Source organism: Botrytis cinerea, chromosome 12 (genome assembly GCF_000143535.2).
Source record: "Botrytis cinerea B05.10 chromosome 12, complete sequence".
Taxonomy (NCBI): domain Eukaryota; kingdom Fungi; phylum Ascomycota; class Leotiomycetes; order Helotiales; family Sclerotiniaceae; genus Botrytis; species Botrytis cinerea.
In genome coordinates this window covers 1,383,160-1,405,319 of record NC_037321.1, presented here as the reverse complement: position 1 = coordinate 1,405,319, position 22,160 = coordinate 1,383,160, and the positions used below count along the sequence as shown (strand labels likewise).

Here is a 22,160-nt window from a genome sequence, read left to right as displayed (position 1 = left end):
GGATATTAATGGGCCTTGCCTATCATCGAGATCCACGAATATACTTCGAGAGATTTATCCTCATCCTTGAGGTTGATCCTTGAGCTTGACACGATGTAACATCAAAGTGCTATAGCTGTGCAACCAAACAACGCACGGAGCCGCCGGCCTACATATACGGTACCATTCCATCCATTTACCTGGCGAAACTCAAATCCTCGAGATTCCAGCCATGCAGCATCCCGACGACAAGGTATAACCATAAGGATGATGTTGGTCGCCGAATGGCAGGTAACGGTACGGCATCACGTAGGTCTTGGGAATCCAATTAAAATCCCACCACACATCTATCTTTCCCATCTGATAGCAAGCATGCTTGCAAAAGCAAGTGAAACCGACTTCTCTCGTAGCCGAGTATCTTCCTAATTTAGTCACATTCTAATCCGACAAAGTTTCTCCCTTCCCTTCCCCACCCCCAAAGATATCTCTTTACGCGCATCGGACGTAGCACCAAATACTCGGCGAGTTTTTTTTCCCTTCTTCTTTCTTGTCAAGTGCCGTACGGAGGTATACTGAGCGGAACGAACAAACTTCCCGAGTTACAGGTGCCTTCCTACATATATCTCATGGGTGCAGGTGGCACGGCGAGTATGCTGCGCAAGTGAGTATATCCATGCATGCATGGATGCAGCAATATCAATATCAGATCCGGACCGAGACCTTTCACACCCTACAAGGCGACACTAGAATGTCAAAGCTACTTGGAATGAGGATTGGGTATGTCACTTGTAAGTACTTGGTACACCGCCAATTGCTGAGCATGAATTTGAACATTGTCTTTGCATCTGAGCAGCAATGCCGGAAATATCATCGGACCATCTTGAAAATTTTCAGAGAAAAGAACAGGCTAGATTCTCCCTTTCTCTCTCAACTCTCGTTCCACTCTTCTCTTCGCAAGATATGTCATATCCATACAATTACGAGTACGGGAAAGGAGTACAGACACGTTGGTCTCTCATACCATCAGTCAAAGACGTGTATCTCTACAGTACAGTATACCCCGTCATCTCCATCTCCATCTCCATCTCCAATAACCATATCCCCCTTCCCCCTAAAAGATACCGACATCCACATGTACCAGTTGTTTTCAATTGCTTCAATTGCTTCACTTCACTTCACTTCCATAACCCTCACCCTCACCCCCTCATCCCAAGTCCCCAAGTCCCCAAGTTCCCGTGCCCACCCATACACACACAATTCCAACTTTCCAACACTCTACACTTTACACTCTACATTCTATACTCATCCCCAACTACCCAATTACCACATACCAATCCCTCATGACCCTATGTATTCTCAGGTTTTCTCAATACATTCACAGCCTGAGTACAAGCCATTAATGTTCAACTAAATCAAAATCTGAAAATATGTGATTTCATCAGCTCGTCACTTTGACTCTTTCTTTTCGTTATTTTATCTCATCTCTTCATTCCATTGCCTTTCCATCTACCTAATCATGATAACACCAACTCGCAATAGTATATATATATATTATTCAACTCCTCATCAATACGCAGAGATTTCATCACAGACACACACAGTTTTTCATATGTCCTTTTTATTGTAGTGTGTACATTCCTTTTTAGTGAGAATGATCTCTCATCTCAGTGCTACATATTTGACGCCACGAAATGAAACAAACTGACCAAAGAAATTCGTGCATGCTTTTTCAAGCCTTCGTAACCTCGCGAGCTCGTAGCCTCATAGGCTCTCCATGAGTTAATCGCCGCTTTCCCATCATTCGGGAAATAGAAAAGTATGAAGGCCATAAAAAGGCACTATGAAAATTAAAAAGGAAACGTTGCAAAATAAGCAAGCCATATGTAAAATGTACACCAACAAAATAGCACCAGTTATAAGAAATCCTCCATCGCAAATCCTGCCAACCTTTATCTTATCCACACATTACTTCTTACTTCCCCTCTTCCTCGTAACTGTGGTCCACTCGTCGTCCTCAATAGGAGGAGGGATGATTGTTTTATCTGTAATAACTTTCTTTCCTTTCTTAGCAGTACTTGTCGTGTCGTTTGAGCTGTAGCCAACAACGTTCGCCCATGTAGAAGAAGTAGACTTAAGCTTATTGCTGCCATACGTCCTGTATCTAACAAGATCATCAATACCTTCATGTTCCATTTCGTCATCTCCTTCTACGGAAAAATCAACAAATCCTTCGGTTTCGAAACCCTTAGAGCCTTGTTTAATTTTACCAAGAGGTGTCTCCGAGATGCTCTTATATAGTCCTGCTTTCGGTCGAATGTGCGATTCGTGTGCCGTGGTAATTCTCAATACTTTAAGCTTCTTGATTTTCTGCTCTTTTTCATCGACAAATTTATCCTCGCTTCCATTTGCCACTTCTTTTGTATCCTTCCTCTCAACCATCATTCTTGCAGATATGCCCTCATCCATAGAAACTTCACCTTCGCTCTCTGGACTATCTTGCCTGCTGGCTTCCTCTGTCTCATCATCAATCTGATAATTTTCAGGTTCGTCGCCAAAGAGCTCTGCTTCAGTTTTCATCGCAATCATCTTCTGACCCGGGGTGATCTTCTGTCCAGTTGCCCAGTCAAACTTCTCGCGATACTCGCGGATATTTCGAAATGCGTTTCGTCCAGCCCATCTCCAGAAACCTTCTTCTCTGATGACAGCCTCTTCTTCTTCCCGTCGGATAACATGTAGATCATTATTAATGGCAGCGATGAGCTTTCCTATCAGTTCTTTTCGGATTTTCGGGTTAGAAGGGGGTTTGACATCAATGCCAAGACGATAGAAGATTTGGGGATTAACACCACCATATGGATCGTTTTTGTAGGCCGTTTCGGGAGTGAACTTTTGCTGGTTACCACGACGTTTGGGTTGTTTTAACGGTGTTACTGTAGTAAGCTTTTTAGCTGCCTTTTGTTGTTTTGGGGTCGGATAGTTGGGTGTCTTGTATTCTTTATTGGAAGCTTGAGTGGGTGGCTGAACCGCATATTCATCGTATTCTTCATCATCCTCTCCGACCGTGCCACTATTTGCAGATGATGCATCGAGATGACGGTTGTCATAAGCATATGTACCTTCCCAAGCACCTTTACTTTCATGTATTTGACCATGCAATGCCTCGCTAATGCAATTGATCTCATCTTGGCTATAGACATCAATAATCCTTCTAGTCTTTGCTTTTGACTTCTTTGCCCGCTTTCTTTCTCGCTTTGTTAAATTCTCTTCCTCGAGGCTCATTTCAGAAATTGCGTCGGTTGCCTCGGAGGTGGTTTCGGAGTCTGTCCGTTTCTTGTCATATTCACTTTTTTTCTTCGACATCTGAGATCCAAGAGATAAACCGGTTTGGTCTAATGTATTGAGCTGTCGAACAATAGCCAGGATCTCCCTATGTCGAGTATAGTGCATCTCATCAGACATGTTGCATCTATTATAATTAGCAAGATAGCCTAGAAAAGTTCGAAAGCCAATGTATTTACCCAAGACATTCATGAGATTTTCCTTTATGATGCATGCAAATTAGCATTATTCTTGACTACTTGGTCGTCTCATAAACACGATCAAGTACTTGATCTTCAGAACAAGATTAATAAAGTTGGAGAACTTACCTAGAAAGTGCAGCTGCTGATGAAATCGGAAGCAAGGCTCAACATGCTTACCAAGACAGGAAGACTTTGAACGAGCATCTATGGGGGTAACCTAGTGAGCAAGTCTACCAAAGTTACAGATGAGGTCGCGATAGCTTCATGTGACTTACTATGAAGTGGCGTTGCACACGTTCCGCAATGATGTTCTAAGAATGGCCGTTAGTATACCCTGCGACAGACATAAGATTGTGGAAAATCGTACCTAAGCCAGGTGATGCGTCCCATCTATACAAGGTCTTGCCCTTATAGAGACGATCTTCGCGAATGATTATCGCCCAATTCATCGTAGCGAATATTGTAGAAGGTAGTTGGAACTTAGATTGCTCGAGTATGAGAAAATCCTTGTGTTCGAGGTTGCGAGTCAACCAACTTACTTATCTTGTGAAATCTTAAAGGATAACCAGCTTACAGGGAAGATTTTTTAAATGTAATGTAACTTGCTGCGGTCAATCAAATGGATGAAATCTTTCTTCAGTCTGGTGTTGAGGAAGATGGAAGACTTCAGTGTTGGCGCAAGAAGCCGCTTATATCGTTTGAAGGGCGTGACGGAGGAGATATGGTATAACTTCCCCCGCGCGATGCTAGTATTTTAATGCTAGTTGTAGGAAAGAGTGGCAGAAATTCGAAGGAGTTGGATTGCGAGAATGTGAACACGTTGTGAAATTGTATTGGTTACAATGTTGATAAAAATCCTGATTTAAATGAGTTTTTGGCTTGGAATTGATTGCGAATCGAACGCTTAATTAGACTGAACTTTATTAAACGGTAGGGCTTGTAATAAAAATCTCGCAGTTCGATGAATTGAGTTATACGGCTCAACACTGCCGTGAGTGGTTGTGAATGGGATTTTGCCGGACACCGGACTCAAGGCTTGTGTAATCAACTTATTAGACGCGATGAATGCATAAGATGTATCAATACCAATCGGATGAATGTCGTCAAGCTGGATTCAGGAGAGTAAAATACGTGGTTTTATATCTTTCCGTTCCAGTTTCGTCCAGTAGAATTACCAATCCTACAGATCCAATGTTCCTTTCGAGATCGATGTGCCACGTTAGGCTGTCAGACTGGGTAGAATTATTGCGTAAATGATGGCTTCATTGAACATTCGAAATCTTGAAAAGGCTTTCTCCCGATTAGATGCTTCTGACTTCAAGTCCCCCTCTAGTCTGGATGCGTCTCAAGCGGATGAAAGCATTGATTGTCGTACTAGCTAGTATGAAGGATTTGATATGATGGGTCAAATTAGAATTGAAAACTCGAGGACTTCTTTGCTTCACATTTGACAGCTGAGCGTTATCGACAGGTACTTTACATGAAATCTTCGCAGAATTCGAGGGATTGAAGGTGGGAAGTTCGCGGAAGTGCTGGTTTTCGTCTTGATGGAAGGAGATTGTCTTTCGATTTTGAATCAAGAACAGACCTGTAGCAGCTAATCCTACTCAGAAGAGACAGCACAATACTAGAATATGCCTCAGTTGAAGGGACTTCGAAAACTCGAGGTTGATTGTTTGTAGATCTCAATCCCTAAGATGGATGCCGAGTGTCCTGTTGATCTCCTTTTGTCTCCTTCTTCTCTTTCTCACTTTTAGTCGTGGATAAACATCGTCTGATGAATAGACGCTGAGTGTTATGGCTTTAATCCTTCCTCTGACCTTCTTGTTTCTCACTTGTAGTAGTAGGTAAAGGCCGGCTGTTGAATGGATAGCGAGTGTTATGTTTGATTCTTTCTTTTCTCCTCCTTCCTGCTCTCACTCGTAATCGTATGTGAAGACTGTTTGATTAGCAAATGTCGAATAATGAAGTTGGATTCTCCCTCTCTCTCTCACTTATATGCGAACAAAGGAAGCAAGATCTTTATGTTGTTGAAGTGGGTGTTAAGTGAATGTTCTTTCTTGAAGGAAGTTTGTGCCAAGTGGTTTGGGTGAATAGATGAATACAAATGGATCGATCAATGGATGAACGTCTTTCCTAATTCTCTTAATCCTTACTTATCAAGAACTCTGTTTGAGGAAAAAAGAAAGTAGACGGCATAAGATAGTTGGAATCAAGTATGGAAGCGTTCAAGTGGGCATCTCATGCGACAGTCGTGCTTGATGGGACGTTTGTTTGCTTTTCTAGAAAAAAAGGAAGGCGCATTTCGCATTTCGACTGCTTGAAAGTTCGGATAAGTGCACCACCACCATACCTATCTCACTCACTTACCTTACTGAGCACTTTCTCTACAATTCACTACAAATAACATCCAATGAGCACATATTTCATAAAATGTCTGGGAGACTCATCTTGACTTATTATCATTTTCCAAAAATATTGCAAAACTTGAACTGCTAGCCGCGAACACGAAAATGACAGGGTAATGTAATGGATCATTTGATTGTTTCCATCTTAAAGTCTCTCGAATAATTCATATAGCTACCCAAATCCGTTCATAGTTATCAAAGTCATTTCATCTGAGTCATTATAACCCAAAGGAAAAAGAAAAAGAAAACTTCAACGTCGCAAAACTCATCCAACTGATTTTATCCTTGATGTTACTATATTGTGGTCTTTTCAAGACGAAGTTGATTCGCTCGAGTGATAGTGGCGTGCTTCCTCCCATGTTGAACGGTGAAAGAAGCTTTAACGCCCATATTCAAAGCATGCAGCCAACCTAGAGATCACGAACTAGTCGTGCACCTGCCCATGTATATGGATAATTCCGCTGGTACCAATTGACGCTAAATAATTCACTTAGTATTGGGATAAAGGATAAATCAACCCGACTTGACTCACAATGTTTTCCTTCCAGCAATACGAGGATGAGTTGCCCATGATCCTCCAAGGATAATGTTGTGTTTTCCGTCAAAGAAGTCGGCTTGGAAGATCAGTTTTTGAAATTGTTTCAGAAAAAAAGATAGGAAGACATACCAGTGTATGCCGGATACAAAGGCATCGGCTCAAATCCTTCATGTTGAACGAGCGGTGAGCTGGTCCATTCCCAAACTCCGCCCATATCAGCTTGCCCAGCAAGTTTATTGCCTCCAGCAGTAACGGGAATTGAATGCCAGTTCTTGAATCCTACATTAGCACCTTTGAGGTCGGTGAAAAGCTCTTGAGAGCTTCCACTGACTTGAGACACTTGTGATGGTGGCGTCTCTTCAACGCCCTCGTTTATTAGATGCCTGTTCATGAATTAGTCCTTCCATACGACTTGAAGCAATATCACTTCTATAACTACCCATTAACAGCTGGCACAGTCTTGCCTAGATGTCTCTCTGCTTTCTTTACGTTCAAGCCGTCAACGTGACTGTAAATACTTCGAGCTTCTTCAACCGTCGGGATTCGCCCCCCCATCCAGGTTGCACATCCAGAAAGCTCGTCGTATGAAGCGAAGACGGGCCAATCTAGGGCATACTCAAGTGGCACTGGACCGTAGACTGTTCGAACTGCCTTGTCCTCGAGATATGCCTTACTTAACCGAGGCGAAGTTGACCCATTTACACTTCCATTACTGTATCCATTTGAAGTGCCGTTGGTGTAGCCGTTCGACCGTTGATTTTGAATCCATGAAGCAGGGATCTTGCTTTCATGTGTCTGTTCCAAATAAAGAGCGTACTGTTGACAGTTAGAAATTGGGTCTCGCAAACATTTCAGGCATGGCTTACCTCTTCATTAGTGATTGGTCGTCCTTTGGCTTCAAATGATTGAACCACAACTTCTCGGGAAGGTTTCTCATTGTCCCTGTGGAACATTGTTATATTTTCTTTGTGCTTGAATGAATCATGTTTAACATACCACCCAAAATGATTGTCAGGTCCAGAATTATCCTCAGGGTCATCTAACCCAACTACGATTTTCTGCTCTGGAATAGTAAACCATTCATTTGGCACTCGCAATGCTTTGGCTTTTACTGCTTCTCCTTTAAAGTCCGGCCTAGCGCTAGTGGGTGAAATTGTCTTATCACTTTGCAGTAACATATACAAAAGAGTTTCCAAATGCATAGCCTCGTGCTCAAACCCCAACCAAAGTGCACGACCAAGATTTCTGGGAAGTGCTTGGCTTGCATATAGCTTCTTAACTTTTGTTCTTACCTTTTCTTGATATGATAGAATGTCTTCAAGTGGTGGCCACTCATCGGGAATCTCGGAATGAGAATGACATTGCTCGGGATTGTCAACATCAGGATCAATTCCCCTTTCGAAAATTGCGGGATACGAAGAAGGCTCACAAAGGGGCTCTTCAGTAACCTTATTAAGTTGCATATCCAAGAATGTCGGAATATGTCCCAGGTAGAAAATGCAAGCATTTCGAAGTTTAATTGGCTTCTCGACCAATTCTTCGTTTGGAATCATTTTTCTGGTGACAGTATCCCATACTGACCACAGATCTTTCCAATCCTCAAAAGTTGGGGCTGTAGACGACGCATATACGTCTGGATTCGAGTCAAATGCCATTGTGCTCTTTAATAAGAGGTGCAAATCTTCAAATTTACGTCAGAACAGAATTCAACGGGATACGGATAACAGTTGTCCTATTATGGAAACGCATTTTGTAATATCATGCCATGCCGATTTCAGTCCCAAGATAGAAAGTGAATAAGCATGCGCCACAAATGCACGATTGGGAGACACCCCACTCCGATGGTTTCCGTGATCATAAGACCATGTACATTCCCGTGGTGTTTGATGTCTACCTCCGAAATTGCCGGTTCAAATAGAATCTGGGGAAGACAAAAATAATACGAGACTTACTGTATTCATCTGTAGAGGCTGACCATTTCTGAGCTTCTGTCATCCCAGCATCTTTCACTAGCTTGGCTGTTTCTTCCTGTGAGTATTTCAAACTGACCTCTATCTTCACACGTTCTCCTGCTTTTACAAGAACGTCTTTGATGACTATATCTCGAGTTGGGGAATAAAAGGCCTGGTGACGGCCACCTTGCATGTCATATACATATTCTCCGATGACAGTCCAATCTGCAATATCAAATACGTTCTCTCCGAGTATTTTGTTCGCCTGGATCAAACCATTTAGGACAAATCTTTTGTGAAGAGTAAGCAAATGACTGTTAATCGATCTCTATTGATTGCGAGTACATACTTATGGGTGACCCCTTTCTTGTCTTATCAAGATTAGCCGCAGGAAAGGTCTTCGAATTGAGTAGACACACCATTATAAGCATGACTATAACAAAATTAGATAAAGACCACATAAGTGATCACTTTGTGGGACTTACTAGATTTTTTCTGGATTACTAGTCGCATCGATTGCAATGAGAAACATGTCCGAAGGGCTCAAAACTTCCGCAAAACTCTTTAAAAAAGCCGATGCATCGTGCCTTTGAAAGTTACCTGAACGTGGTGAGTTGATTGCCAGTAACCAAAAATTGTAAAGACACACCAATGCTCGATCCCATTGATACAACGCACTTTGGCCTAGAGGAGTTTTCAGGAAGTTTCAACCATGCGAGACCATCGTCATAAGTTCCATGAAGTCCATGGCATTTCACGTATCTAAATTCCGGAACCTGCTCTAGAGTTCTCTCCAACTCTTTCAATGAAAGATCAAGCGCGTAGTAGTCGACAGATTTGCCGGCCGCATCTAAAGCTCGTAGTAATATACTCACCTTGCGCAAATTACTGTTCATTGTTAGTTCTAGAAGCTTCAAACCTCAACGAAAATTACAAACCCGCTTCCCAGTTCAACAACCATGGAGTTAGAAGGTATGTTTGCAGCAATACTTTCCGCGGAACGTTCAAGGACATCTATCTCTGCGTTTGTGAGGTAGTATTCAGATAAGTAGGTGATCTGAATCCATAAGTTAACATGATTGATAAATGCCCCAAGTAAACAAATACCGACTTCTTCATATATTTGTAGACCCCGTTCATCATATAGGAGCAGGGTGGGCAGACTTTTGAGACCACTTTTTGGCCTCAAAGATGCCAATATCTCATCCTTCAACTCAATTTCGGCACCATCATGGCGAATATCAATGATATTGAAATTGGAATTGTGATGTGATTTGGGGCTAGCTCCCGTGACCTTTGTCACATGAGGAGACACGCTTGAGACATCTTCGACAGCACCGTTAGAAATGCTGGGAATGAGAATAGCCATTCTGATAGAAGGACTAAGATCGAGGGAGCTTGCAGTATAATATTGGTGTATTGTCAATTCGTTCCGAGTGGGTTCAAACTTTGGGTTTAAAGGAAGAGAGATACTTAGGAACAGTGTTAAGTGGTTGTTTACTTGAGGAATTATGGAAGGGAGCTAATATAGTTTCCTAACCACACAGAAGCAAGCTAATAGCCGAGGAATTCTCATGCTCATGTAGACTTACACAAAGGTCTGACATATAGAACCTGTCTCAAAGGGAACTAGTATCGATTACAAGTTCGGCTTAGAAGACTGCAGACTGCAGGCAGGTCATTATGAGAAATCACCCGGAAGGGTGGAAAGATGAAAGGGTGAATGGGGGATCTCGGAGACAGTGTTAGTACGAGTACTACATATCATTCGAGAATTGAGCCATTCAACGGTTTGCTTGGGGCTCGTTCTTTCGTTTCTTTGTTGGATGGTAAGGATCTATCATATGCAAAACCCCCCCCACATCGAAAGCAAGGGGTGACCTCATATTACTAAACTAGCTCTTAGCCCCGCGGTTTGATATGTTTTGATTGATGCGACGGTAGCCACGGGGTTAACTTGTTGAACGATGTACGGGTAAGCCGGTGGGAGATATAAGGAAAGTGTCAAATAGAAAACGACGCAAGTGACGAGGCGTCTACTTAGGTACCTGTTCATCGTGGGATCTCTGCGGAGGAGGATGCTACATTGCAAAATCATGGGAATGTATGCTCGCACGAACCCCCCAATGCAGGACCACGACATCGATCTTGATTTTTCTAGGAATACCCGCCTATCCCACAATACAGTCTCAGTTCATTGCAAGCTAGAATGGTCGAGGGTGTATGGCTAAGTCATGCCATTGCATAGACTCGTATATCTGTCTGCCACATAGTGTAATCTAGCTCCAGCTTGTGATCACGTGAGTTAATCGGCGGAAATGATTCCAGTTACTGTGCGATTACATCGAGGCTTATGGATGCTAGACAGATGCAGCTAGCAGTTAGTTTTGTGTGCTGGGTAGCCTATGACCAGTTGATCTGAGAAATCGGCCTGGATGCGGGGAAGAGGCACTGGTGACAAATTACTATGTGTAATCAGTGAGCATAGGGTCGGTGGGTATCCATATCATTTATCTTTGATCGCTTCCTGCAAACATAGACAGAGTAGAATATTCGAGTTTTGATTTGGATAATCCTGCATGCATCGGAAGATAACTGGGCCGAGTCTGTAGGATACGTGTGTGCTACTCCATAGCTTTCGATATTTGTTTGGACGTCATTCTAAGCATTGCCAGACTCCACTTTGGCATGGTCAATACGCAGAGAACACAAGGGTATGGAATCATGCTGGAGTGGGGAAAGAAGACAGACTACTAAGTATACGTAGCTGTGAGAAACTGGCTTTACATGTCCATGATAATAAGATCCTGATTCAAGTCTGATTTCGAAGGGGCCTCGGATTGGAAGAGCTAGTACACAAAAGCCATTCAGAAACCGTAGCCATCGAGCTTGAGTGCAGAGGATAGCGGAGAATGATATCTCAGAACCGTTCCGTAGCTGATCTGATACAAGGGCATCGGCAATTTATTGAGGGATGGAGAGGGGTACGTGATCACTTGACACGCTTCTAATAGATTTTGTATCCTTTTGATACTCAATTTGACATTGATTCCAATCAGAAAGTAATACTGTAGACAAGGAGCTTCATCACCAAACCTCACCATCCTTCATCGAAGTCCATCTTGAAGCAGTATCACGTGATTACACATAATCTTATCGGTAGTTGGTTGCTCCGTCCGTTTGTTTACTTTTACGATCTTTGCAAACAACGACGGAAGAACCACATACCTATGCAAAACACACCAAAGTACCAAAATTGAGCATAACAATTTGCGCCGTCAGCTTTCAACTTAATAACAGAAATACGGCTAGCACCACACAAAATGTCTTATAATCCACGAATGAGCCTTGCTCCCAGCTCACAACAACAGAATCGAGGCAAAAAGAAGGAGGAAGAGAGCGATTCATTTATGCGCCTGGTGAGATGATCATATCATGACTGCATTGAATTCCTACTGATCATGGTAGCCCGAAAAAGAGATTGCAGGATGTATCAGCGATATTGGTGTAGCTTTTACTGCAGCGGACCTGTTGAAGCCCAATCCGCTCCAGATTCAAATGATCTTCGAATGGTTTGCAGAGCTGCTCATGAACACGACTCGCGATACAATTGATCCCGCTATGCGTGCAGCTTCCGAAGACGTGTGTGAAGACTATCCAGATATAGTTCCAGCAGAAACTAGGAATCTTATGGGTTTCTATGTTAGTTTACGCAGGTTGCTATTTGAATGTGGCATAACGGATTTCTCGTTCCAAGATTTATACAAGCCAACACACGAACGCCTAGTGAAGATATTCTCTTACATCATCAATTTTGTACGATTTAGAGAAAGTCAAACACAGGTTATCGATGAACACTTCAACAAGGCCGAGACTACAAAGGTTCGAATCGAGACGCTATATATGGAAAACCAAGAGATGGAAAGCCGTTTGGATGAGTTAAAACGAAACCGCAGGGCTATGGAGGTCCATATTTCAGAGAAAGTTAAGCGCAATGAAGAGTTGAAAAAGAGGCTCTTGGAATTGCGCCAAAGCCAAGACAAAATGGCACGAAGATTTGAAGGACTCACTAAAAAGAAGAAGGAGATGACTGCTGTTCTGGAGGAGAAAACTGCCGCGACTATCGAATTGAGACAGGAAAGCTCGAAGTTACAGCCATATGTATCTCAGTCACCAGCTGCCCTGCAAGCATCATTAACAGATTTGAGCAACGCACTAAATACTGACAAGTCGCAAATCGACACTTTTGATCGACGAGCTCGTGCCTTGCAGACTTCGACCGATACATTCACAGTAGTCTCTGCAGATGTAGTTTCATGTACGAAGCTTCTGGAAGAGATTTCGATCGAACTGGCCAAGGAGGAAGATGAAAATGTGAAAGTGGCGAGACAGCGAGATGCCCTTGGTGAAAGGGGAAACAATGTTCGTGAAGTGGAGAGAACCGAGGCCTTGCTACAGCGACAATTGTCGAAACATCTTGAACGAACAGAGAAATTGAGAGATGGTAGCAAAGCAAAGGCTATGAGTGCTAAAGAGAGGATGGAAGAACTACGAGCCGTCCATAGAACGCTCACAGAAGAGAGAAACGAGAAAGGCAGGGAGATGGAGAGGAGGAAAGTGAGGATAGAGCAGACAGAGAAAAAGGTACGCACATCAAAATTTCTGCTAATAACCTGTAAATTTACTGACATGACACAGATGGCGGATTTGAAAGAAAACATTGAGAATGAAATACATAGTGCACATGACGAGTTCTTGAAGATGGACTCGCATATTAAGCTATACATCACGGAAATGGAGCAGTCTATTTGATTTGGAGTAAAAGCTTTTGGATTTCATGTTGGACTAGCGATCATGACAGGCATGCTGATGAATTAGTATGAAAGGTTGGGGGGCCGGTGTCGTTTGGGTATACCTATTGATATATGATGATGATAATGGCTTCCAAGCAAATGTATTCCTTTCTTAGCTTATAGATTACTATGTATGATGACTCCACTCTGCATTTCTGAAATCAAACCATCTTGCGAATATTCGGCCTACTTCAATAGTTCTTCCACTCCATCCGTTATCTTCAGCCTCTAACCCAGTGCGCCTCACACTTCCATTAAGCATCGGAACATGTTCATCCCACCCCTTCCAGGCTCTATTGTCTCGTCCCATGTCTCCATCCGATTCCAGCCCATTTCTGTCATTGATTTGACCGCCGATGTCTTCATCGCCGTCAACATCTACTTCTATTAACCCATTTCTTTCTGTCTTCCTCTCTCTCTCTTCCAAACATACCACTACCCTCTTGTCCCTTCCACTACTTTCAACCAGACCCGACAAACTCCTACCCAGCCCCTGTGCACTCCACTCACTCGTATCCCTATGTAAGTCTATCAATCCATATACAACAATCATCGCCCTTTCCATACCCACCTTATCCCATTTTCGATCTGGTGGAGCTCCGATCTTTGAAGCTGTCTCTGTGGAAAGGACGGAGAGATGGGCGCGCAAATGAGAGATCGTGGGAATATAAATCAGAGATATGTGACGTGAGAGGGAGATCTGGCGGAGAGATTTTATGAGGAGTGAGTGAGAGGGTGTTTGATATTGTGCGACACCGGTCGTCGGATTGGCAGGAGAGGAAGGTGTGTCGACGGGTGATGGTGGTAACGGTGGGGTGCTCGAGGTGACATCTGCGAGAAGGGATGAGATGAACGCCGCGCGAGATTTGCAGATTAGGATAGTGGTAGGATAAGAACCATGATCCAATATCCAAGTCAGAAGTTCGGAAGGAAGAGCTGGCGGTAGTGTGATATATGAGGGTGGCATTTCGAGCGCAGTGTAGTTGTCGTTCTTCGATGTAGGGCAATAATGATAATCGTTTCTAAAGAATTGAGCTACAGTTAGTGCTGAATGTTAATGGTCTATAGTAAAACGTATTTTCCAACATCTGAACCACGAGAATAAAGTCAGCAGCGACACATATATAGACAAGAACAAGTGGTGAAGAAATACAAAGAATTGATAATTCTTTAAGATTGTCATTAACAAATGATGCAATCCCGCAAATATGCGGAGCGAGCCAGATCAATAATAATCGCTTACAGCCCCACCATTACAAGCTCCCATTGATCATGTTCCTCTGTAATCTCCTTTCGTTGTTCATGAAATGGAATCCATATCTAGAATATCCAGCTTGCTGGAAAGTGGTACGAACATTTCTTTTCCTGCTTCACTTCACCAAGACACAGATTTGCGACCATGTGGCACAATGACTTTATGCTAACAACGACAATAGCAAGGGAACTCACACTCGATGCCGCGCAATCTGCAAGAAGCTCTCGAGGAGCGGGGGCGCTGAAGACGTTGCCGCCCCAGCAAATTAAGAAATTGTTGGATAGTAGACATGATAGGGAGGTATTAGAGGGGCTGAGGAAGGTCATCTCTGTATGTTTCCCCGCCTCCTCTGCGCATCTCTGTCCGACCAACATGGGGCTTGAACGTCGAGACATAAGCTCTAACAGAACTTGCAGATGATGTACCGTTCCCAACCATGCCTCACATTCTTCTCGTCCGTCGTAAAGAACGTTGCATCCCCAAATATCGAGATCAAAAAGCTGGTTTACATCTATCTCCTCAACCACGCGGAACAAGAACCGGACCTGGCCCTTCTCTCTATAAATACGATTCAAAAGTCTCTCTCTGATGGCAACCCACAAGTTAGAGCTCTCGCTCTCAAAACTATGTCTGGAATTCGCGTGCCTGTTATTAGTCAAATCGTATCATTGGCCATTAAGAAGGGGCTGGGGGATATGAGCCCCTACGTTAGGAAAGCGGCAGCTTTAGCTATCCCGAAGTGCTACAGATTGGATCCAAACACGCTCCCACAACTATTAGACTACCTCTCGACTTTACTGGGCGATCGACAATACTACGTAGCAGGTGCAGCAGTAACCGCATTCTTGGAAATATGTCCGGAACGTCTCGACCTTATTCACAAGCATTACAGAGGTCTCGTAAAGAAATTAGTTGATATGGACGAGTGGTCACAAATGGCCACTCTTCACTTAATGACTATCTACTCACGGAGATCCTTCCCCAAACGCATTCGGCGCGTCCGCAAAGCCACCCCTAAAGGCAACGGAAATCAAGATAATTTCTACGGTGATTCCGATGCCGAACAAGAAGAAGAAGATACCGAAGAAACCAGCGAAACAATCCAGGTCCTCGATCCAGATCTCGAGCTTCTCCTCAAAAGCGTCAAGCCACTTCTTCAGTCCCGCAATTCTGGTGTCGTGATAGCAGTATCACGCTGCTATGTGGCTCTTGGAACACCAGACTATATAAATCACTGCATCGGTCCTCTTATCGCTCTTCTACGTGGCCCCTCTGATATCCAGCACATAGCCCTCTACAATATCGTCTCCGTATGTCTCACACGCCCCGAAGCATTCGTAAAATACGCCTCTCATTTCCTGATCCGATCAACCGACCTACCGCAAGTATGGGAACTCAAACTCGAATTGCTCACCCTAATATTTCCACATTGCGACGCCTATATCAAAAGTTTAATACTCAACGAGCTGGAGCATTTCTCTCGTGGCTCGGACCGGGAGCTGGTGAGAGAATCGGTGAGGGCTATTGGTCGATGTGCACAAAGTGATTCTAGAACGTCCGCAAGATGCTTACGTTTACTGTTGAAGCAAATCACAAGTCTAGATGGCAATCTAGTCGCGGAGTCACTTACTGTAATCAGGCATCTTATACAACAAGATCCAGCATCTCATACACATACCGTTATTCGCTTAGCCAAGAATCTAGACACAGCTACAAACCCGCGGGCTCGAGCCACTATTATTTGGCTTGTAGGAGAATTTGCTGGTATTGATGGAGAGAACAACATTGCACCAGATGTTCTTCGAATTCTAGCAAAGGGTTTTGCTGATGAGGCAGAGCCTGCAAAATTACAAATTGTTCTTCTAGCTGCTAAGGTCTATCTACATCATCTAAATCGGACTGCGCCAGAACCGGAGGCTATCAAGCCTTTATCACCTCCCGAACCGTCCCACGATTATGCCGGCATTGAAGAAGGAAATGAAGGATTTGCATCCCTTGACTCACCTCCACAAACCTCCTTCTCTCCACCTCCCGAACCAGAATCCGAACCGGATCACCCCATCATCGTTCTCTGGAACTACATCCTCCTTCTTGCACGCTACGATACCTCATACGACCTTCGCGACCGCACCCGTCTCTACAAATCTCTCCTCGCAATCCCCTCGTCCACTCAACTCGCATCCCTTATGCTTCTTGCCCCCAAACCCATCCCACACACCCCCAGCCCCTCCGAAAGCCGCACTAGCTTTACTCTCGGAAGCGCCAGCCTCGTGGTTGGAGAAGAGGGCGGTATGCACGGGCTAAAGGGCTATGAGGCACTGCCTCCTTGGGTAGAAGCTGGCTCCGAGCCAGACCCTTCGTTACGAGAACCTGATTCCGCCCGGAATGAATATGAAGAGAAGAAAGTTATGACTGCAGGACAAATATTAGATAGCGCGGTGAAAGATTTCAGGCCCAGTGTTTCGCCATCCAAGACGAATGGATTCAATGCTGGTGGCTCTGGTACAGCTCCTGGAAAGGAAAAGACTCTTGATGACTGGCTAGCCGAGTCTGAGCAAGAGGAAAGCGAGGAGGAAGACGAAGAAGACGACGATGATGAAGAATCTGGAGAAACAGAAGAGTCCGGAGAGGAAGACTCTGATGAAGCAGAAGAGGAAGAAAGTAGTGATGACGATGATGAAGAACATGATAGATTAGTCAAATAATTGATATCCTGCCGCGTGCGACTGGCTGCGCTACCCTCTGAAAATACAAACATGGCTGGATGGAATGCCTTGCACTAGGAGGCTTACGGTTACAACAAATCTTGCACAGGCATGAAATAATTAGTCACAATAACATTAGAGTAATACCAATGAATTTGAATTCAAAGATCATTGTTTGATAAAGAGCCAGGGACAAAAACAAGCCCACTAGCATTACTATTAGCCAAAGCAAGTAGCTTGGCATTAAATACTACTGAATTATCCCGCTCTCATACAAGACTTTTGAACTTGGTGCTCGCTCCGAACAACAAGTGGCCTTAAGCAGAACGAACGGATTCCCACTGAAGAGTCTCCAAATAGAATATATTCTCTAGGTTCATTCACTCCATCGGCTCTTGCAATGCCATAAAATGCATTGATGTATGCGCAATGAGGATTGTACAGAAAACCATCAACTGAAAAGGCATTCCTGAACTCCATCTCAAAAAAACCCAATTAACGCCGCCCCGTGTATGAAATTTTTATTTGTACAAAGAATATAAACAGAGCCCTGATGAACAACCAACTACTTGAAGGTTTGTTAAATCCAAAAAGGCTCTTTTGCAAACTATATGCTGTTTACCTGACCAAGAGCAGCCACCAATTATCGAGGGGTAATGTTAAGAGTTGAGCTACCAACGGCGACTGCAAAATAATGTATTAGCTAATGTAAACAGTTTCAAGCTTTAAATCTTACCCATAAGCTGCATCGACCACTGGTGGAGCTCTTTTGAGCTTCGGAGTGGCTTCCTCAGATGAACGCGACGATTCTTTGCCTTTCTTGCCACTAATTATTCGTACGATTTTTCGTGGTTTCGCAGGTTCCTTCTTTATCTCCGCAAGGATTTCCAATGAAGTGGGACTCAAAGGAGAATCTGGTACAGCATTTCCCTCACTATCTTTCTTCCCATTTTCCTTATCATTGTCCGTGTGATCAGGGGGAGGCGGTGTTGTCGTAACATTGTGTTCTGGCCACGGGTCGAACATAGGCTCCTCTTCAACTGGTGGTGGTGGTGGCGGAGGTATGTTTTGGTGAATGAAGCCTTGTGGTCCGGAAAGTGAAGGGCGAGCATTAGCATAGCTTGGGTCTTGTCTAAAAGGTTGACCTGCCATGTTAGGATTGAAAGGATGTCGCTGGGCATTATAAGGCTGTTGGGCATTGTAAGGAGGCTGTTGAGGATTAAAAGAGTGCTGCTGGGCAACAAATGGAGGTTGTTGAGCATTGAAAGGACGTTGCTCAGTATTGAACGGTGGTTGGTGGTTGTATGGAGGGTGCTGGGCATTATAAGGAGTTTGTTGTGGGTTGTAAGGGGGTTGTTGAGCATTGAAAGAAGGTTGACGATTATATGAAGGCTGCTGCTGACCATTGAAAGGACGTTGCTCGGCATTGAACGGTGGTTGGTGGTTGTATGGAGGCTGCTGTTGAGAATTATATGGGGGTTGCTGAGCATTGAACGGAGGTTGCTGAGTATACGGAGGCTGCTGCTGAGCATTGAACGTGGGTTGTTGGTTGTGTTGGGTATTTTGAGAACCGTAAGGGGTCTGGTGACTTTCGTAAAGAGGTTGCTGGGGACTGTAGATAGGCTGCTGAAGGTCCTCCATAGGGATCATGACTGGAGGTCCAGGCTCAACCGGTTTCGGAGCACCAGAAACACCCAGAGATGCCAGTAACGCTTCAGTTGGGTCGGCACTCTCTCCTGCCTGAGGAGCCCAGATATCGTCTGGCGCTTCAGCCAGAGGTGGAGAGTTTTTCAATGCATCATCACCACAAAATCTGGGCAAGCCATCCGCAGATTTGAATGACTGGTCATCAACCTTTTGACGTTTATTGTTTTTAAGAGTTGAAACATCAGCTTGTAATTGTTCATCGATGTCATCTTGCTCCGTTGGGCTTGGCTTACGCTTAGCTGTGCGCGGTATATTTGCAGCGGTGGCTTTTCGAGCTGTAATAGATACATGTGCATCGCCATGCCTCGTTTGCATAAAATCATCAAGGTCTTGGAAAGATACTGAATCTTCTCCAGCCTTCAACTCCTGGAAAGTTGGATCTTCTTGCAAGTACGGCCATTGAGGTGTCTTTCTGACACTCTGTCTATACTCCTTCAAATTTTCTCTTCTTGCATACCTTGAAATTGAGATGGTTGATTTCTTGTCGATGAGAGGGACTGGGGTCATATCAAATCTGTTAGCTAAAGGCTGGGCAAGTGCAACAGTTTCATGTCTTTGGCCTGCAACTTGGAAGATCTTTTTGTAATCCCAATTAAACTGCTTTTCCTCATCGGTCCGGTGACTTTCTTCCTTTAAAACGGCCGGTTGACCATCCCATTCAGATATGTTGTCTCTTGAGCTGGGCGAGCCATATGGTGTACTCGCCACACTTGAGGCTCTTGAAGGTATTGGTACCTCGGCGGGTTGGGGAGAAGCGTTTGAAGGGGCAGTGAGTGTAGTGTTTTTGGATCGAGGAATGTACAGCCCGCGTTTATTCAACTCCGGGGATGTCATCGGTGGATTCTGTGATGCCCCCCGACTTGTACCTTGCTGAGGCTGCTGAGATCCCATTCGACTTTCCCCTTGCTGAGCCCACATTCGACCCTCACTTTGCTGAGATTGTTGTGATTGGGACCTTCTGAACTCACGATTATAGCCAGGGTTTGATTGCATTTGACCTTGCTGTTGTTGTAGCCCATTGGGAGAAGACGCCGCTGGCGGTGAACCAACCCATTGCCCATGATTTGGCGTGCCATTGCTTTGATGAGGTACTGATGAACTTCTGCTGTTGTAACCTTGATTGTAACCATTATTTTGGGACTGAAAGGGAGTAGCTGGGACGGATGGGGGAGGATACTGTGATCCATTTTGATTGTGAGTTGATGGCCCATACGGTTGTGGTGAATTAGATTGGGGATGTTGATTATACGGAGCTTGATAGCCTTGAGATCCATGTTGCTGTTGAGATGGATGGTTGTAGTTAGTTCCATTGGCAACAGGTTGGTTAGGATACGCCTGCTGTGGGGGGCCCTGTTGCTGTGGATTTGGTGTGGAATGTTGTTGATAAAGCGGACTCGGAGCAGATGGCATTGGCCCATTGAACTGAGAATTGTGGCCAGGGTCCGTGAATTGCGACATTGGAGCACTTCCAGGGACAGCATAGGGAGCATATTTGGAACCCATCTGGCCACTTTGAACGCTTGCCCACTGTTTTGTTTGGGGTGGTGCACCATATCCATTGACATTTGTTGTCTGGGGAGCAACCATAGCACTTGACATCATTAGCCCAACTCTTGGCAAAAACAAAAGATACAAGAAAATATCAAGATGTGGAAACAACTCATCACTCACGCTTGACCACTTTGATTTTGATTCGGACAATCCTTGACGTAATGTCCTTCTTGACCGCACGTGAAGCATATTGGAAGACGAGGTGTCTTATTAGGTACAGGAGCATTGTAAGAATTGTTGTAGTTCTGAGGTGGACCAGAGTAACTATTGTTGTAGTTATGTGGTGGTCCTTGTGGTGGTCCTTGAGGACCACCTTGAGACCAATTTCCCAACATAACGGACTCTCCTCTGTACAAAAAGAATCCTATTTACTAACAAATCATCGATCGGCCGAGGGATGAATTTGCGTGGCACTGGGCTGAACTTGAGTCGAGAAACCAAATGGATAAAATACCGGTAACCTTATGGATGGCAGACAAAGTATGCTGACGCGACGGAAAGACGAGGAGCAATGTGAAGAAGTTGAATATGCTTATTAGTGAATTCTTGGTATCTTGGTCCTTGTGGTTGCGACAATGGAAAGCATCGACGACTTGGATGGATAGAAAAGGTTTTCTTGTTGGCCGCGAAATTGAAAGGGATGTTCAGAATAATGTGGTGCAACGGTACTGTGTAAAAAAAAACATGGACCGTACTCAAGGATGGACTGTTGTATGGATGTGTGTAGCCCCCCGGACTCCCCAGCAAATAAATCAAAAGAAAGTACTATTTAAGTACCTTGCTAGGTTCACTTATTCCCAGCCCAACAAATCCATCCACATGCAAAAGCGATTGAAAATGGAATGGATAGAGAAGAAGTGTACGAGTAGCAGAAAAACAAATATAACGACTTCTTTTTTCCTCTTTCCTTTCTCAGATTTTGACCATGACTTGACTCGGCCTGCCCACGCGAATATGTCTGCAGCTGAAGAGAAGCGAAGAAGAATGTGCACTTCCCCAAAGTACAGAGAGTCAGTGGCTAGGTAGGCAACTTTGATAATATATTGGAGTTTCCAGTGACACGATCAGCAACTGTGAATATGAACTGGGGTGCCCTTTTCCTCGTCTCTTCTACTGCACGTAGAGACTGAGGGCGAGCGCCAGGGACAGAGAGAGGAAGCGGTAGAAGAAGGGCTATGGCCGAGATGGGGGGAGGTGTGATTGGTTGATTGGCTGTGACTGGTGTGGGAGGAAATGCAAGAATTACAATATTTGGAAGTGAATAGCTTATGGGTAACTGGTAACTGGCAACTGGTAACGGGAGCTGTGGTTGTAATGGACGTCGGGGAGGAAAAGGGAAGAAGTTTTGGGAATGGATGCCAGTATTGGAATATTTGATTGCACTCGGATGAAAATGCGAGGAGAGAGACCAGAAGAGATGCTGCCCCCCGCCGTACTCATGTTCCCATGCAGTTAGGTGACAAGGCTCAGCAAGGGTAACGTACTGGAGAGACCACGCCAACTGAACGATTCATTCATTGCACTAGCTACGGTGCACCTTTGAAGCACAACCCTCAATACTCACCGCGCAGCTTGATGCTAAGACTAAGACACCCTCGGACAACCCTCAGGCAACCCTCAGGCACGCATCTGGAATCACTGCGCCCTAGCTACCAGTCAGCAGCGTACAAGGCTGATGGAATGGGCCTGCC

At 44.4% G+C, this 22,160-nt stretch overlaps 6 protein-coding genes across 7 annotated transcripts; 2 read left to right on the top strand and 4 right to left on the bottom strand.

The window, feature by feature from the left end:
- Positions 1-1,589: 1,589 nt before the first annotated feature.
- Positions 1,590-4,007, bottom strand: BCIN_12g04190 (hypothetical protein). Its single transcript, XM_024696431.1, has 5 exons — positions 3,868-4,007; positions 3,776-3,811; positions 3,627-3,704; positions 3,498-3,519; positions 1,590-3,445 (listed from the first exon to the last, which is right to left on the bottom strand). The coding sequence occupies exons 1-5, from the start codon at positions 3,947-3,949 to the stop codon at positions 1,945-1,947; spliced, it is 1,719 nt and encodes a 572-aa protein (XP_024552239.1). The 5' UTR covers positions 3,950-4,007; the 3' UTR covers positions 1,590-1,944.
- Positions 4,008-5,938: 1,931 nt separating this feature from the next.
- On the bottom strand, positions 5,939-10,180 carry BCIN_12g04180 (hypothetical protein). The gene is made up of 13 exons (XM_024696430.1): positions 9,510-10,180; positions 9,337-9,455; positions 9,048-9,286; positions 8,884-8,998; positions 8,818-8,831; positions 8,748-8,769; positions 8,399-8,688; positions 7,443-8,127; positions 7,313-7,388; positions 6,886-7,262; positions 6,576-6,829; positions 6,441-6,522; positions 5,939-6,385 (listed from the first exon to the last, which is right to left on the bottom strand). The coding sequence occupies exons 1-13, from the start codon at positions 9,765-9,767 to the stop codon at positions 6,319-6,321; spliced, it is 2,598 nt and encodes an 865-aa protein (XP_024552238.1). The 5' UTR covers positions 9,768-10,180; the 3' UTR covers positions 5,939-6,318.
- Positions 10,181-11,471: 1,291 nt separating this feature from the next.
- On the top strand, positions 11,472-13,281 carry Bcnuf2. The gene is made up of 3 exons (XM_024696429.1): positions 11,472-11,817; positions 11,867-13,042; positions 13,097-13,281. Exons 1-3 carry the CDS (start codon positions 11,722-11,724, stop codon positions 13,208-13,210), a joined length of 1,386 nt encoding a protein of 461 aa, XP_024552237.1. The 5' UTR covers positions 11,472-11,721; the 3' UTR covers positions 13,211-13,281.
- A 23-nt stretch (positions 13,282-13,304) lies between these two features.
- On the bottom strand, positions 13,305-14,420 carry BCIN_12g04160 (hypothetical protein). Its single transcript, XM_001546543.2, has one exon. It carries the CDS (start codon positions 14,216-14,218, stop codon positions 13,379-13,381), a length of 840 nt encoding a protein of 279 aa, XP_001546593.1. The 5' UTR covers positions 14,219-14,420; the 3' UTR covers positions 13,305-13,378.
- A 113-nt stretch (positions 14,421-14,533) lies between these two features.
- Positions 14,534-17,382, top strand: BCIN_12g04150 (hypothetical protein; the record flags this gene model as incomplete). Of its 2 annotated transcripts, XM_024696428.1 has the most annotated exons (3): positions 14,534-14,598; positions 14,688-14,836; positions 14,923-17,382. In XM_024696428.1, the coding sequence occupies exons 1-3, from the start codon at positions 14,559-14,561 to the stop codon at positions 17,209-17,211; spliced, it is 2,478 nt and encodes an 825-aa protein (XP_024552235.1). In that variant the 5' UTR covers positions 14,534-14,558. The 2 variants fall into 2 exon arrangements, with proteins under 2 accessions (XP_024552235.1, XP_024552236.1); XM_024696427.1 differs by having other exon boundaries at positions 14,598-14,836; positions 14,923-17,211.
- Positions 17,383-17,387: 5 nt separating this feature from the next.
- Positions 17,388-21,854, bottom strand: BCIN_12g04140 (hypothetical protein). Its single transcript, XM_024696426.1, has 3 exons — positions 20,590-21,854; positions 17,948-20,509; positions 17,388-17,895 (listed from the first exon to the last, which is right to left on the bottom strand). Exons 1-3 carry the CDS (start codon positions 20,802-20,804, stop codon positions 17,883-17,885), a joined length of 2,790 nt encoding a protein of 929 aa, XP_024552234.1. The 5' UTR covers positions 20,805-21,854; the 3' UTR covers positions 17,388-17,882.
- Positions 21,855-22,160: the final 306 nt, after the last annotated feature.